The sequence below is a fragment of the Schistocerca nitens genome, chromosome 2 (assembly GCF_023898315.1).
Source record: "Schistocerca nitens isolate TAMUIC-IGC-003100 chromosome 2, iqSchNite1.1, whole genome shotgun sequence".
In the NCBI taxonomy this organism is placed as follows: Eukaryota; Metazoa; Arthropoda; class Insecta; order Orthoptera; family Acrididae; genus Schistocerca; species Schistocerca nitens.
This window is the reverse complement of record NC_064615.1, coordinates 372,956,757-372,974,204: the sequence shown is the minus strand read 5'-3', so window position 1 is coordinate 372,974,204 and position 17,448 is coordinate 372,956,757. Positions and strand designations below refer to the sequence as shown.

Sequence of the window (17,448 nt, the reverse complement as noted above, 5' to 3'; positions counted from 1 at the left end):
GATGAATACAGTAAGCAGATACAGAAGGATGTCGGTTGCAGTAGTTATTCGAAAGTCAAGAGGCTTGCACAGGATGGAGCAGCATTGAGAGCTGCATCAAAATAGTCTGCAGACTGAAGACTACAACAACAGCAAAAGCATTAGAGAAACATCTAACACAAATCGAAAACATCACGAAACAACCAAGCACGATGTACAGCTTTTTTAATCCATAGTGTCAATATGTATTCCAATTTCTTTTTAGGAGTCATAAGCTGAAGTGCCGTCATGATCACGTGACGAACTAATATATACATACCGGTTTGTAAGGCTACATATAGAGTTATAAGCACCAATTTATAATCTTCCAACTGAGTCGTCATCTTGTCCTTAAACTGTTTGAAGTCTCTCTCCCTGTTGATTTTTTCACCATACGAGAGACTCACGAAATCCTTCCCTTCCCTCCTTAGAGTAATTACACTTTTAATTGGTAAATGGTTATATGTTGCACGTTCTTGATCAAAGCACTTGAAAATTCTAATTATTTCTCGAACCGTTGCGTGCAAATGAAAAGTAATTAGGGATTAGATCGACAAAGATAGGTAACAAAAAAAAAATGGTTCAAATGGCTCTGAGCACTATGTGACTTAACTTCTGAGGTCATCAGTTGCCTAGAACTTAGAACTAATGAAACCTAACTAACCTAAGGACGTCACACACGTCCATGCCAGAGGCAGGATTCGAACCTGCGACCGTAGCGGTCGGTCGGCTCCAGACTGTAGATAGGTATCATATTCTTATGGTGGTTTATTGTCAATAGTAGTGTAGTGGGATTGGAGCACATACTGTTATGTGTTATCAGGTAAGAAATTTGTAACAATAAGTCAACTGTCTAGATATGTAGCATTGCTCGTCTTCGCATTCCACATCCTTTCCCTGTACTACAATAAAATTATCAGGTTTAAAGTGCCGGACAGCAACATTTACAGTGTATCCTCTTTTCCTGTTTCTCGTGTTTCTTGTTAGCATCGTTAGAGCAGTAACAATACTGACGTACGTTTTAAAGATGTCACCACGAACCAACCAGCCAATCATGTAACGTGTTTTCCTGTCGGTAGTGCAATATATATATTAATTTTAGGAGTCATGAAAGGAAGCGGTGTCATGATCAAGTGATCAACTTACAAGAATGTATTACTTCCCAATAGACAAATTGCGAACTACATACATATGATTTAACAGGCAGTAACGTAAGTCTGCTCGACAGATTGGTTCCCTTAGACATGAGGAAGACGAAATTTGTTCCATATTTTTGCCAGCATGACTGTCGGGGCTCCTCATTATTACAGATAACCTCCTATTTACTAGCATGAAGACAATGACTCTCACTAACATTTTTTCAAATTCTTAGCATTAGCAGAAACCGCTGGGAAGGTGGAGCTTTTGCAGACATATTTGTGAGTTCTTAACCGCAAATAATAAACATGTTTCCCAGTATCATCATCTTACCCGATCTTGATTCTATAGCAAATATCCGAACCCAGTAACTAGGCTGACGAATGGATTTCAATGGAGACAAATAGCCAGTTATCCACTCCCTCTAGCCATTAATGAATGTCCTATTAAATCTAAATTCTAGCAATGCCTAGGCATCCCTTACTGATTTTGAAATGGAATTTGATTACGATGAATAGACGCTAATCCACATGTACAACACAGAATTCCACCAACATACAGTCTACAACACAAGTGTCAGGATCGTTATTTGACAGTTTGTGTAATCGAGTTCTACGTTATAGCTAAGACTATAGACACACGGAGCATATTTTTATAACCCATCATCGCTGCTGATTACGTGGAGCTTTGTACTTCCACACAAATCATCTTCAACCTGTAAGTGTTTGCTTTAATTCTCCAAAAGGTACTGGTTCCCATGCCTCTCTTAGTGTAAGTGTATGTGTAGGACAAACACTGGAATGCGTTTTAGATACCAATATGATCAACCTTTGCTAACATCAAATGATTTTTGTTGATGATGATTCTTCATAACAGGAGCAAAAACCTGTGCATAAAGACTAAGATGACAACTCTTCATGTCACGTGACCTTCCGGTCATAACTTCTAAATCCACTTGTAAACTCCTAGCCCAATTACACTATTTTGTGTGGGCTGTAACGTGGATACCTCATGGGTAAGGTGCTGGAGTGGATTTATGGAAGAATACTTAGCCATAAGGGAGCAGGCCACTTACTAGGAAGGCTGACTACCAGGAATGACTAGAAAGAAGCACCAGTATAATTTTTTATCGAAAGTAACAGCAGCGAGAAACATAGAAAATAACTAAGGTACAATGTTTATCCAGGTAATGCAGATCTGTTGCTTAATGAAATACAAACAGCAATTTATGTTGTGTTAAGGGCTTGTAAATGGAATAAGAGGTACTGATGATGATCTCTACTCAACGTCAAAGACATATGGTAACTGTAGAATCACCCTATGGTAATAAGGAAAGTCATGTACAGCATAGTGTATCGTAAGTGGATTAAATTTCGAGGGGTAAGTAGCAAACTCTATGTAAAGGCGTGGTATATTTATGAGATTTAATTTTGGTAGCAAAGAATGTAAGGAAGGTTGGTTATTAAATATTGTTTACACTGAAGGACTGTTTAGGATAAAATGATTCATGGTCATAAGTGGCCGAGGTTAGGGAAAGTATTACCCGAGAAATATGTCTTCAGCAAGCATTTTTATCTATCATTTCTATCGACTGAGATGCATGCAAGGATGGCTAATGCCGACCGACCAACTTCAGAGTGTAGTACTTTTTAAAGGTGATGTAGCAGCACTGTTGTAATGTAAAAGGCACAAGAATATACTGCTTGCGAATAATTATGTATGTTAACTGTAAAAGAAACTTCAGTTCTAGGCTATAATCAGCACACATCAGAATTATAGCCGACGAAAGCAGATGGTCTCGAAATTTGTTTAACCGTGATTAGGTTTCTTCCTGGACGTTAGTAGAGGCTGTTTTAGTGCCGACCTACTTTAATGTGTAATGTACTATCTGTAACACTAGATCGCTTGTATAAGAAACAGAGGGAATGACCTCAATGTTACACTGGTTGAGCCCATGGGTCCTCTTCCTATGTAAGTAACAGTACGAGAATTATAAGGGAAAAATAATGATCTAATCGCAATGTTCGTTGAAAACATGAGTGCTGTTTCTACCCAAAGACTATAATATAAAACAAATGCAAAATTATGAGCTTTTGCTCATCAGTGTTGGTAATAAATCGAATACTGTTGCTGCTACTAATTAGTGGATAAGGTTGTTATGAAAATACATAGTAATTTTCAATTTAAAGAATGTGCCATAAAACAACTGACACACTTATGTTGAGTCGGTTAAGTTCAGAGACAGAACTTGATGAGTGAATATATTGGTGATACCACTTGGATGGTGTCCAGGGGCGATTTACTTAGAAGAAAGGTAGTGACTAATAGCAAGCATAAAATTGTGCCACAACCATATATCGAACCGCTGGAGGGGGAAGGAGGTTATGTGTTGATATTCATGAGGAAATATAGCACATTCTGGTTGTCATCACTATCGTCCTTCAGTGCCGCAGTTCCACGAACAGTTTGTAACTAGTAAACTACGTATATAGTACCTACATTAAAGATAGTATAGTTAAGTTATGTTGGTCATGAATAAACAAACGCCTGTTTGTAATGTGTATGGTATGTTAAAAATTGTTTATACTGTGCGCTGTTCATTGTGTTACACTGATTCAGGGACACTGGAGCAACGGTGACGGACTTGCTACAGTAAGGTATGTCGTCGTTAGAAGCTGGTTACCGTACTTGTCAAACTGATGGTCATGCCAAGTTGGAAGATGTCGTCGTTGATACACTGGCCTTTCATCATCATTAAAAAGATGTTGATGTGTACTGTAAAAAAAAAACGGAAACCTTTTGTACTATTTCAAATCTGTATCAGTTAATTGCCTGATTGTCGCCATTGCATTAATTTGAAACTAATACTGTAAGAGGTCCATGACTAAGGAATTTATTGCTAGTGCACTCGAGCAGATGTAATTTTGATGCATTGCTCACGCGCTGCCTGCGATATGTAAGCTATAAGAGAGTCTCAAACCAGAGAGCAGTAGTAGTTGTAGCTCCATCAGTAGGAGTAAGTAGTAGCTAGCAGTTGGGTGTATGGAGTTGGCGGGGCCGGTCGTGGGGAGAGATGGCGGTGCATAAGCAATGTATTGATAGGTTGTATGTGAGCCACAATTTTATTGAGAGATTAGTCACATTGTATTACTCGTAGGTTACGGAATTTATCTGTGGGGAGGTTACACGAAAATGTGAATGTTATAACTATTTTTACTGTTGGGAGCTTACACTTGGCGACCCTGCCAGGATTGTATTTGTTTTTCTGAATTTCTGAGAAGTAGTCAGTCATATATCTGCTCTTATTTACCTAATAATAAACGTAGTTTGTATCTGGCGCAATGCATTTACTAATTTGTCACTCCTTCGTTCACAGATCATCGGCAATTTATTGTGTTGTGTTTGGAATCTTATGGGACTTAACTGCTAAGGTCACCAGTCCCTAAGCTTACACACTACTTAACCTAAATTATCCTAAGGACAAACACACATACCCATGCCCGAGGGAGGTCTCGAACCTCTGCCAGGACCAGCCGCACAGTCCATGACTGTAGCGCTGTAGACCGCTCGGCTAATCCCGTGCAGCTAGCAATTTATTGCTCTTTGTTGTTATTGTGTTTGTTCCATTTTTGCTTTGTCTTTGACTTTGTGCCAGCCTTTAACTTGTGAAAATGCCGCGAAAAACTGCCAACAGTACATCGTGATGCATAATCAGTGAAAAGCCGACTTGAATAACTTGACTGATAATACTAGCGACACTCAGTTTCATAATGATAATTCTCCAATTACAGGTAATAAGTGTGGGTCGACCACCAGTAATGATTCTAATCTACATGATGAGCAAATAAATTTATTTATGTCCACAGTAAATTTAACAATTGATGACGTGGCACGTTCCGTTACAATGAACGCTGCCCAACTTGACACACCTGACTTGCAAAATTTACACAGTGAACAGATAAATGTTTCTAACGAAGATGAACAATGTAGTCAAAATATGTCAGATTTATTTGATTCCAATGTAGTGACCAGCAGTGCACATCCAATTAGCAAACCTTTTCGTGAATCAGGCAATGACCAAAGGATTACACAAAACGTGACAAATGCAGATACACCATCACACAGCATAGAAAATTAGATTCGCTCATTTTGGCATGGATTAAGTTGTGGCAGTATTGCTACAACTTAATGAAAATCTCAAACAGTAGAATGAAGAACAAGACCACAATTATAAACAACTTAATGAAAATCTCAAACAGCCGAATGAAAAACAATACAACAATTATAAACAACTTAATGAAAATCTCAAACAGTTGAATAAAAAATACGACAACCTTAATGAATCGAACAAACAACTTAATGAAAGTTTCAAACAGTTGAATGAAAAGCACGACAGGTCGTTCAAAGAAATTAATGAAAAACTTCACACCTCTATTGAACAGCTTACTGGACAGATTACAGCCGTTGCGGAGAAATGTAATGAAACTAAAAAACAATTGCGTGAGAAAATAAAGGCCAGTGCCAGAAATAGTAGTGAAGAGATACGCAATACACATGCAGCCACAACAAAATTACTTAGAGATGAAATTAGTGCAGTTGCTAAACTATGTTCAGAAAACCCAACAAAGTTACGCGACGTGTTTAAATTAATGTCAGGAGACCTTTCACGCAGTCTGGATGCGAACGTCGACAGGAAATTTGAACAACAAAACAGCCAAATTGACGAACGTTTTAATCACCACCTACAAAACAGTGAAATGCGTTACCGTAAATTCATACAGGAACAGAACAAAGTAAAGAAACAAGTCATGGAAACAATTACTGCACAGAGAGAGGAAGACAAGTGTAAGTTGTTTACGAAAGCAAAAACATACGTAGACAACAACATGGCTACAGTATCAGACGAAATCAATACTATCATACAGTTGAACACTGAATTGCACGATAAAATCTCCGATCTTAAAACAAAAATAGACTTTTAGACAGTGACCAGCAGACTTGAACAACTGGAATTAATACAGGATCCCGACGTCATTAAAGCAGACGTTAAGAAATTAAACAAAACCACACGTAGAATGCATAAACAAATTAATGCTTGTGACAGTAAAAATGACGATCAGATAAAAGCACTGACTGAAAAATATGATGAATTGGCCAGTCGTATTGACGTTATCGAAAATAACAATGACACCAAATCAGACGATACGTCACCAATTTCGTTCAATCAGACACCTTAATTCCAAAATTTACAGCAGACAATCAGTGAGATAGGTTCGTTCAACAATACACTGCGTAGAAAATTGTCATCTTTACAGCAAGAAGTGACAGAAATGAAAAATGTTTCAGCCTCTAACACGTCACAGCATATGCCACATACTGAACATTTGTCACACTCACACAGCCAGTATAATTTAGGTAATTTACAGAGAGTACGTGACTTAGATTCCAAACAGACACAGACAAATAGATTCTCATGCGATCATGAATCTGCTCAGACATTCAGAGACGATAATTTTGATTACAAGCACTTTCTATCACTTAGAAAATTTAAGGTATTTAAGAATGACAGAACACAGATTCACCCTTTGGATTGTATGCAACAATTTAGCTTTGCTTTTCCACCAACTTGGCCCGTAACACACAAACTTGAATTTATTTGCAGTTTTCTGGAAGGCTAACCGGCAACTCGAATGAGACCGATCGCGAGGCATTGTTATTCGGTAGAAGAATTTCAGAATGCTTTTCTGTAAGCGTATTGGTAGAAGATGACACAGCGCGGAATCATGGATCAGTTAATTAGCTTCCCGAATTACGAGAGCTCAAATTTTCCCATGGACCACAATTTCGATCTGCGATATGGACACGTATGTTACGAGCTAGAAACATGTCTCCGATCTATATATCCAGGTATCATGCTTCTTCGAACCCTTCTGAACGACTGATGAAAGAAATTGGTAAACTATGTAGAATATACTGCCGTAAAAGACATATTGATTGGGACACACACATACTCTCATTCCAGGATGTAATTAACTCCATACCAAATGAAACTACTATGCTATCTCCGACTGTTATGTTGAAAAATGTTGAACTACCCAACAAAATTAAAGCATTAGTATCTTTTCCTACATCTCGTCGACTACGCCACCATGAAATAATTGACATTGCGCTCAACAACATCAAACGTGCCGTAGAGCGCCGGAAAAGACAGCAAAAACAGGTTTGTACACGCCGTGACTTTCACATAGGACAGAAAATATTAGTACGCACACATTATTTATCCAACAGACGTAGAATTCGCAGCATTCAGCACCCCAGTGTAGTACATGTCGAAACTTTGAGAACCAGAAAGTGCATGGGAAATCACCATATTTCCAATATTAAACCCTTTATTGAATGAACATACTTTATGATTTATCACACTGTAATGCCATTTCCTGATATTTATATGACCACTTATGCAATTACATCTATGTGACTACTTACTGATGATGATCTCAGTTTTTCTTGGCAAGAGCCCGGCAAGGTAAGGTTAGCAGGTCGCTTTTCTTGTCGTTATATATCAGACCGTGCACTTTTTCCATTTTTTATGTATATATGATGGTTTTCCTAACGAAAGTAGAATTTTCTCTGTATGCACTATGAAATCTTTAAGATATAACAAACACCAGTCGACTTTGACATTTTGCCTTATGATATCCCAATATCTTGACTATTCTACATTTTTTACTACTACATTATGATATTGTGTGTACATTTTCGCACTTGAAAACTGTCTATGTTTTGGTCTAATACGTGTTCTGTCATGCTATGCTGTATGCTTAGCCATATCACTAGAAACAAGTTTTCATTTAATGGGTATATGATTTAAGTGCAAGATATTAATCCATATTCATCATTTTCAGAAAGCAATACCTTGTAAAAGAAATAAATTAAACAACCACAGTGGTTTACTATGAAATGGAAATTTTACCATCGGAATGTACGAAAGAAAACGCAATACCTTGTCATGAAAAGTAAATGGATCAGAATTAACAAGCATTAACAAGAATATACTATACACATTGTTTGATAGCAGTCTTGACTTATTATTTTTCTTTCAGAATACGAGGCGATTATTGCAGGATGTCAGACAGATCGACACATGTTAATTTTAGTGATGAAATATGCTAGAAGTAATAAACTCTATAATATATGAAATAATGTATTAATAATGAATAGTTGTATGAGGAAAATGGTAATATGAATATGAATAACGAATAATGAAGTGTGTATTTTTTGCAGATGATAATAAATGATGAACAGTTGTATGAAGAATATGGTAATATGCATAATGAAGTTTTTCTTAGCAGATGATGATAATGATGAAGTTTATATATTTTCTATTTGTTAAGAAATGCTATGTAGTTATTTAAGTATTTGTTGCAGTTCTTTTGACAGTATGTCATATGTCGCATAATATAATGACTGAATGTTTTGCAAAAGACAGTTAGAGTACATACATATTAAGTACACGTTTCTTACCTGTTAATTCGAAGTTTACTACTCTTCAGCATAATATGGATATATTTCTTCTTTCAGCTCAATAATCCACTTTGTATTTTTTCCAGGAGAATCTTTTCATGATATTAATATGCTACAAGCACTTAGTTATTAAACCTGTTCTAGAGTTGTATTTTCCTTTTACCAGCTGTGTGTATCATTCATGAATGCAATCACATATACTCTACTTGTTTCATAACCTTGCTACAGCTCACTCATGATGAATGACGTTATTAATCCTTATTTCCAGCAATAAGTCAAAAGCAAATATTTTCATGCCCCAGCAATTGACTATCGACCCCAACGCAATGCATTGTTAGCACCAAAAAAAAATTATTAGCATTCCCAACTATTACCAGTATACAACTAAATAATGCTACCAGTTTAGATATATTTCTAGTCCTAAATATAATGCAATTTTTTCTGATATATTGATTCCTTTATGTCAATGTATTATTGGACTACAGACCTTGAGTACTAGTTACAATGTCTTACATTTTAAATATGTCTTAAGTCACTTGCACGATATCATATATAAACACTAGCAGCTTGATGCTACACGCAATAACTCCTGTTTTGAATGATGACTTCTGAATAATGCATAATAAATGCTTTGTAACTGGCCAATGAGTGCCAATAATTACTGTAATGAGATGACTTATGATGCCAATGATTACTGCAATGAGATGACTTATGAATGATATTATGTAATACTTCATACATACTATATAAATGCTTTGTAAATAGCCAATGAGTGCCAATAATTACTGTAATAAGATGACTTATGAATAATGTTCTGTAATAATCCATACATACTATACAAATGCTTTGTAACTGGCCAATGAGTGCCAATAATTACTGCAATGACATGACTTCTTAATAATATTTTGTTATATTCTATAAATGCTATGCCAATGTTTATTGCAATGAGATGACTTATGAATGATGTTATGTAATACTCCATACATACGACATAAATGCTTTGTACCTAGCCAATGAGTGCTAATAATTATTCAAATCGGTTGCTACACTAGTGTAATTCTGAATGATGACTAACATAAGACTTAATGTATCCTTCACCTTCTGACCTAATTACCACCAATTACTGCAATGTCCGTATGTCCTGTCCATCCTCATGATCATGAAGCACTCTATTTGGTTTTTGCAATAATTCTACGTTGATGTAAGTGTATGGTTTCTACCAGAATGTGGTGTCCACCTCTCTGACCGAAGGAGATGTCATTATGGTTCTGCTGTTTGGTGTACCTAATGTATATCAAAATGATTACATACATTATTAATACAACATTTCTGTGTCTTGGCTACACTGATAAATACTTCAAGGAAGAGAACTTCAGATTGTCTCACTTGGTGTTGTGCTTCTGTAGAAAGATATGGACTTTTAGTGCAGCTATGTGCAACTCACTGTGCTACAACCATGATGCTATCCTTCCCATTCCTTTCACAGATTGTATGCACTTTATTTCATCTCTTAATGTGATCAGTTCATGTAAAGATGCTGAAGACTTCTACAGTGGGTATGCACTTTATTTCATTTCCCAATACGTTTAAATTCTTGGAAAATGATAAAGACTTATACAGTGCTTGTACACTTTGTCATTTCTTAATATGTTCTGTACTTATATTATTTATCAATAATGTTATATGTATGTATATACTCTGTGACTGAAGACTTAATAAACTAAATAGATTATAGAAAAATTTGTTGCTCATGACAAGTCCAATTGACTCACCATCTCTGCCAAATTTTAACCCCCCCCCTTCCCCCAAAGGAGGGTTGGAGGGTTATGTAAGAGGTTCATGACTAAGGAATTTATTGCTAGCGCACTCGAGCAGATGTAATTTCGATGGATTACTCAAGCGCTGCCTGCGATATGTAAGCTATAAGAGAATCTCAGACCAGAGAGCAGTGTTGGCTGCAGTAAGAGCAGTGTCAGTAGGAGTGAGTAGTAGCTAGCAGTCGGATGTATGGAATTGGGGGGGGGGGGGGGGCGGTCGTGGGGAGAGATGGAGTTGCCTGAGCGATGTAGTATAAGGTAAAAGCAGCCACGCGCGTATGTAGTTTGTTACAACTGAGTTTGTACTATTGTTATATCAAGTCCCATGTAAATATTTTTAAAAATCTTTTAATAATAATATATCTTATAAAATTAACTTTTGACAATCATTCATCTGAATTTAAAGATTTTACTAATTTCTCCTATCTATGGTCATCCCGATTATCGTAAAAACAAATCAGTTGTTTCTTTATATACATGACAAATCTAGCGGCCAGAATTACACTGGGCTGTGCCAGAAAAATTTCTTATAGGAGCAGATATATACGCGTTATCCGGCGACTTCATTGAGGTAAGAATTTTCAATTTATTCAGAATGATCTTTCAGGGCCATGACGCAGCACTGCTGACGTCCAAATTTACCAGTTTAGATTCACAGTCAGTTAATTATTGAAAGGTTATATGTGAGCCGCAGTTTTATTGAGAGATTAGTCACATTGATCGTATTATTGGTAGGTTACGGAATTTATCTGTGGGGAGGTTACACTAAAATGTGAATGTGATAACTATTTTTACTGTTGGGAGGCTACAATATGTTCGAGCAATCAGAGTTACTGTTACTAGGTTAATGATGTGAAAATGTAGTTATTATGAAGGCAAATAAAACTGCACAGAATATATTATTTGTGAAAATTTAAAATCTGTGTCGAGAAATTCTTTGCTTCAAGAGTGTTTGTGTTTGATATGTCATGACAAATGAGTGAAGATAATTGTACTGAAAAGGAGGAGAGCTGTTAGCTGAGTGAGTCTGAGTAATAGGAAGTGGAATATCTTTCTAAAAGGCAGTTAAATTCTCTCTAAGTGTTCTCGTGTTTTCAAAAGTAGAAAGATGGCTTTTTTTTACATTTTCTTGGCGCTAGTTCAGAGATGTGAGGTGTATAATTGCTCTTATGATTGATTATATGCGCTCATATCGCTGGTTGTCTTCGAAAAGGACGATAACAACAGCATATTGAGGTACGAAAAATCTAGTAATGCTTGAAATTCCGATGAGATTTATTTACTATGGTGACGTAATTAGTGCCCGCTAGTCGTGTTAAACAAGAACCTGCTGGGATAAATGATTTCTTCGGAAGTGGCGACGGTGATATCGACAAATTCAGTCCTAGCAGATGATCTCATGAGTCAGTTTAAAGATTAACTAGATCATAAGGACATTGGTACAGCACCAGAGCTGTGAAAATCGTCGCAAGCATACTCCTACTAACTAATTACAAGGTCGTGGCGATCGACGAACGCGGTGAATTGTATAGTAAGAACTCGCCTCACGTTGCAACCTCACGTCGAAATTGTTTAAATTCGATCTCCAGGTACATGAGGCAATAACAGCATGGAGATTCCGTCATTGCAGTGACAGGAGGGTGAAATGGGAAAAGAAACAGAGGTACCCATGGATGACCTCGGAGCCACTGGAGCAAAAATGATTTAATGGAATTACTGTTAGAATAGAAGGAGAGCACCAGTAGACGAATATTATATTCGGTAATTACCGTTTCGACAGGGAAAATAAAACTAGAAGTAATTCTGGACAGTGGTGGAATTAAATGGAGGAAGTGTTACGGTGTGCATCACCTCAGTAACATTAAACCTTTTATTGATTGGAGCTTTTGAGAGAGTGCCACAACGAATACGAAATTTTAAAATGAGTTATGTTTGTTTTTGTTATTTAGAGCTTCTTCCTTTTTCCGAAAATTTTTCTTTGTAATCAGTTTGTGACTGTAAGGATCTTTGTGACAAGTAATATGAAATAGTGTTAAGTGTGGTGTTTGATAACTGAAGGATGGATTTTTGTTTGGTGCATTTTCTGTCCTGTGCATCTTCGTGGTGTTCTCTAGTAAATTTATGTCGTCTGTTTACGTAAACTGGCACGGCACGATGTTTGAATGTTTTAATATTTTTCCTCTTATCTCGGTAAGGCTGGAAGGCGAAACAATCGTCAAGAGACGAGAAGTAGAGTGGACGACGTGCAACATGTTTATTTGTGGCGGATTTAGTGTCAAGTGGATAATTTATTGACGGACTTCACGAGGGAAGCAAATATCCGCTGTGATTTTGCAGAAACAGTCTGTTGGAGAGGAGGGATTGTTCGATCAAGTAACCGCGGACGTGGTGTAGGTTTCCTTCAATAGTTTAGAGAATACCAATATTTTTAATGATGTCCTTAGATGGAAACGACAGTCGCTGTTACTGCATCACTGTTGTGTTATACTAATATCCACACCTAATGCGCGTTTAGAATCTACAGTCGGATGTGTCAATTTTGGGAGAATTTTGATTTACACTGTGCAACACAATTAAACGATCACTTTTTCAAAACCCCATAATTGTCTGCCATTACAATGTAAAAGCTTGAAATTTGTCTCAAAGATGCATACAATTTCCCTCTGAACTGGAGCAAAAGCGTAGCGCCCTGAGACGTCACTTTCGACCTCGATAGCGCTTCAAACAGCGAGGTGTCGACACGTGCGAAGAAAAGGCCACAGCTCAGAAGTTGACTTCTAATGTGGCTAATGAAGTCACGTTGGTGCCAGATTTCACCACAATTCGACCGAAAGCCACCGTGGAAGTGCCACACGATGGGAAGGTTGTCACATCCCCTCTTTTGATGCCTCTGCGATGGGGGTCAGAACACCGACACACTGCGTTGAATTCAGGTCATTTTCTTGTGGATAGCCGAGGAAGACAGTTCACACACACCGACGCTCAGTATTGACACGCAAAGGCTTAGGGGTTCCCATAAAGTGCGTCAATGAAACCACCCCTTCCCTTGGTGCGTTGACTCCCACACACTTCGCAGTCGCAAACGACAGTTCGCAACGCGATCAGCAACAGGACGACGTTCTTGACAGCCTTTGACGCTGCTGACATCCCTGGACGTTTCAATTTCTCTCTGACGATACTGTGTGGCTGCATCCCCATTTAACGAATAGGTTGGAACTACTAGGGACTGCTCAAACCCATTCGACGAAATTTGAAGATGCACCGAAGCATCGAAGGGTGCTCATGATTTATCAGCTCTCCAGTGACGTGATCACGGGCGAGGGCGACTTTGAGACACGCGTGAATAAAACGGCAAAGGGTCCCTCTAAAACCCCCAGCTCGGCAACACCCACGGTTGCATCTGCCCACTTTAACTGAGAATTTTTTTAAAATGTATTTTTACAAACTCTGAAGTAGTACTAGGCGCGTGAAAGCAGAAATCTGGAACCAGAGTGGTGTCAAGGGGTTGCCTCCGGTTAATAATCCTTAATGTCTCGTAACATCCGACACCCAGAATTCAGTTACGAGGGCCTTTCCTTTCTTGTTATGCAGTTCGCTGCCCGATAATATTGACTACGTAAATGAGTTCATGGTAAGAAATCCGTCCCAGTCGGTCCAGCCGGAACAGATCACAAAAGCCGGCCGCGATGGCCGTGTGGTTCTAGGCGCTGCAGTCCGGAACCGAGGGACTGCTACGGTCGCAGGTTCGAATCCTGCCTCGGGCATGGATGTGTGTGATGTCCTTAGGTTAGTTAGGTTTAAGTAGTTCTAAGTTCTAGGGGACTGATGACCTAAGATGTTAAGTCCCATAGTGCTTAGAGCCATTTGAACCAAGATCACAAAAACGACCGAAACGTTCGTCAGGTCGCATCTTGCGAAGTAATCTGTTTATTGTTCCATATATTCCATGAAATTAAGAGATACAGATTTTCGTCTATATCATTATCACAAACATAACTCGGTTCACAACCCAGATATTTAAAATGGGACTCCCGTTCAAGTAATTTGTAGTTAATTGTTGTTTTCGACTTTATTAACTTATGTCTTACGTAATAAAACTTTAAGATTGTATTCTATGAATATTTAATTCAGTCGAGATACTCCTAACTGGAAGTCATCTTTTTTCTTGTATTATTACTCTACGCACTTACGTTAGTGTATTTGTCCACTTTAATTCCTGGATAATTATCTGATTTACTATTGTGGAGGACACTGTAAATGTAAATACTGAAAGAACCAGCTCAAAAAGACCACTCCTGTCTCTCTCCTTCATTGATTTTTATCTCATGTGTCATTTCTCCCTTGTATTTATTACTATTTTGTTTCACGATATATACTTTTGATGCCTTTTATGAGGTGTGGCGAGTAGCCATTGTCATTAATTATTTTCCATAATTGCTAGATGAATAGATAAATTTTTTGTAATTAGTTCTATTTGCCTTCATAACTCGCAGAATGTGCTAATTATTAACGGTTGTTAAAAGTTGATTGTCACAGCTTCAATGACGTGATACTGTCACAAAGTTTTCCATTGTACCCGTTAGCGGAACTTCTTGTCAAAATGCAAACCTGAAAGTTGATTCGGTTTACCTACCCCCAAATATTTAACAACTACGAGCGCAATAAGTCAATTTTTACGTTTTATAGATAGAATTAGTCGTTGACATGTTTGGCTACGTAACTTTCGGGACAATCGTTTCTAGACCATGTTTCCTTATCTCAAATTGATTCCTCCGTAATACCTGGTCGTTTATATTATCAACAACACGCTAACATCCCGTGTAGCATCTATACTTCTCCACTGATTTTATACAAGAGTAAAATGATCTTCGAACCTAAAAATAATACAAAATTTATAAACGTTTCTCTTTCTACAATAGTCAGAATGTGCATCAGGATAAATTAGGTGACCCTGCCCTTTGGCATCACCGCTATATTTCTGTTTTGTCCCTCCATGGAATCGACGCATCATTCACAACGAAATATGTGCACTAATCTAATATGCATACAGCACCGTCGGACTCTGGTTGGGCTTAATTCTTGCCACACAGTAAATGGGAGGATCCATTATTCGACTAAAATTCATCTTAATTTTACTATGTTAGAGTTACCTCCAACTGGTGCCGTAATATTTCTCTTAGCTAACCATTTAGTGATGAAATAAAAGTATGATCAGACTTATAAGTTTGTCTATAGTGTCATAAACTTTTAGTTATCACGTGAAAAAAATAAGTTACGCTATTAATTTTTTCTTTATTTGCAGGTGTGGTACATGACTGGAGTATGTACTGAAATCCCCACGCCACAGTGGCGTAGAACGCCGCTAGAAGAACCAAAACAAAATGGCGTTACACATTGTTAGATTGTAGTATCGTGCGGTAATTTGAGTTCTGCATTTGAATGGGACCCAGGCACAAATAATCCATGCCTAGTTGGATTAGGTGTGCAACAACACTGCACCATCATATGACACAGTGGTTAGCTGCCTCAGAGGCTTACAATGTGGTTAAAGAAAATCTGCATGACGAACAACAAAGTGGCAGGCCAACTCTCTGTGAAAAACGGGAATTGTAAAAGAAGTGCACCCAACGCCGACGTATTACAATCGGAGTGATAGTGGAAAAAGTTAAAGCAATCATAGATCAGTTTCCAATATCTTGCGCGGCAGTTTAAACACACAGTCGCTGCCGGCTAGCCGGCGCGACTGCTCACATCCCTTGAAAAAGCTCGCCGAACCGAGACAACAACAAAAATATTGCAGCTGTGTTTGGCCAGCCCAGATGACTGCTTTGGCCACCTGACCACCATGGATGAGGCCCCGAGATAAAGGAGCAAGGTAAACAGGGAAAACATGAACAGTCACCGCAGCCGAAAAAGGCGGAGGTGTTGGAAATGTGGTGTTCAGTTTGCTAGGAACTGCCATGATGTGGCGCTAACAGATTACGCTCGTAAGGAGCAAACCGTCACTAGAACATGCTACCATAATATGTTGGTGAGATTACTGAAGGCCGATGACAGAAAGCATTACAGGAAGCTGTCGAAGCGAGTGTCTATTCTGCAGGCTAACATCCTAGCTAATACTGTTTAGAACATTGACACACATGCTGCTTTTCACTCACCCCTCTCCCTCATGAGACGGCACGCAGTGACTTCTTCTTGTTTCCTCGTACGAAGAAACTCTTGCATAGCATGCACTTTCAGAAGGTAATGAGATGATTCCAAAGTAAAACTCTTTTCTGAGCTGACAAAACGCAGATTTCAACAGAAAGGTCTTTGCCAAGCCGTTCATTGCTCAGAAAAATACATTGAATTGAAGATTTAATTGTACAAACAAGACGAACGCCATCTCTTCTTACGTGGTTTGCTCCCTGACCATCACCAGCTTGACGCTGCTTCTCACCTGCCCCATATGCTCCCACGCCGCCGCGCTAAGTGTGGCCTTCACGATCAAAGGCAGCTGCTGAGCCGCCTCTCATTCACCCTTCCTGAAGGCGACCCTCACCCTGGACATCTGGCTGCCGTAGCCGGCTCCAGCCTTGTTCGCCGGTTCCACCACGATGGACTCCACCGTGATGGTGTCACACGACAAATACCTCTTCAGGGCCGCCTCCATCATGGAGTGGTCGATATAGTCAGTCACTTCCGGACCTTTGTTTCCATGTGCATCCATAATACTGTGAACACGCAGAGAAGCCACAAAGTAGCAGTATCGTTCTGCTCGTGCGAGGGTCACTACAAATGTGCTAAGAAACACGGAAAGGAAATAACTTTTACGGTTACAGTTTCTAAAAGTATTCAGCACAAAACTCAGTTTAAGTTTCCAGTCTTGTGAACTACTTTTAAACACAGTAGGTGTTAAGAGATTCATCAAACTTAGTGAATGTCTTCCGCAAAAGCTATTTTTACCTGTACC

The 17,448-nt window shown here is 38.5% G+C and overlaps 1 protein-coding gene across 1 annotated transcript in view; it reads right to left on the bottom strand.

Moving 5' to 3' along the window:
• The window catches only part of LOC126235029 (uncharacterized), a 51,018-nt gene extending 33,870 nt beyond the window's left edge, over positions 1-17,148 (bottom strand). Inside the window, exon 1 of the mRNA XM_049943764.1 lies at positions 17,038-17,148. Within this exon, the coding sequence (XP_049799721.1) occupies positions 17,038-17,148 (111 nt within the window). The remainder of the gene's footprint in view (positions 1-17,037) is intronic.
• Between the last annotated feature and the right edge of the window lie 300 nt (positions 17,149-17,448).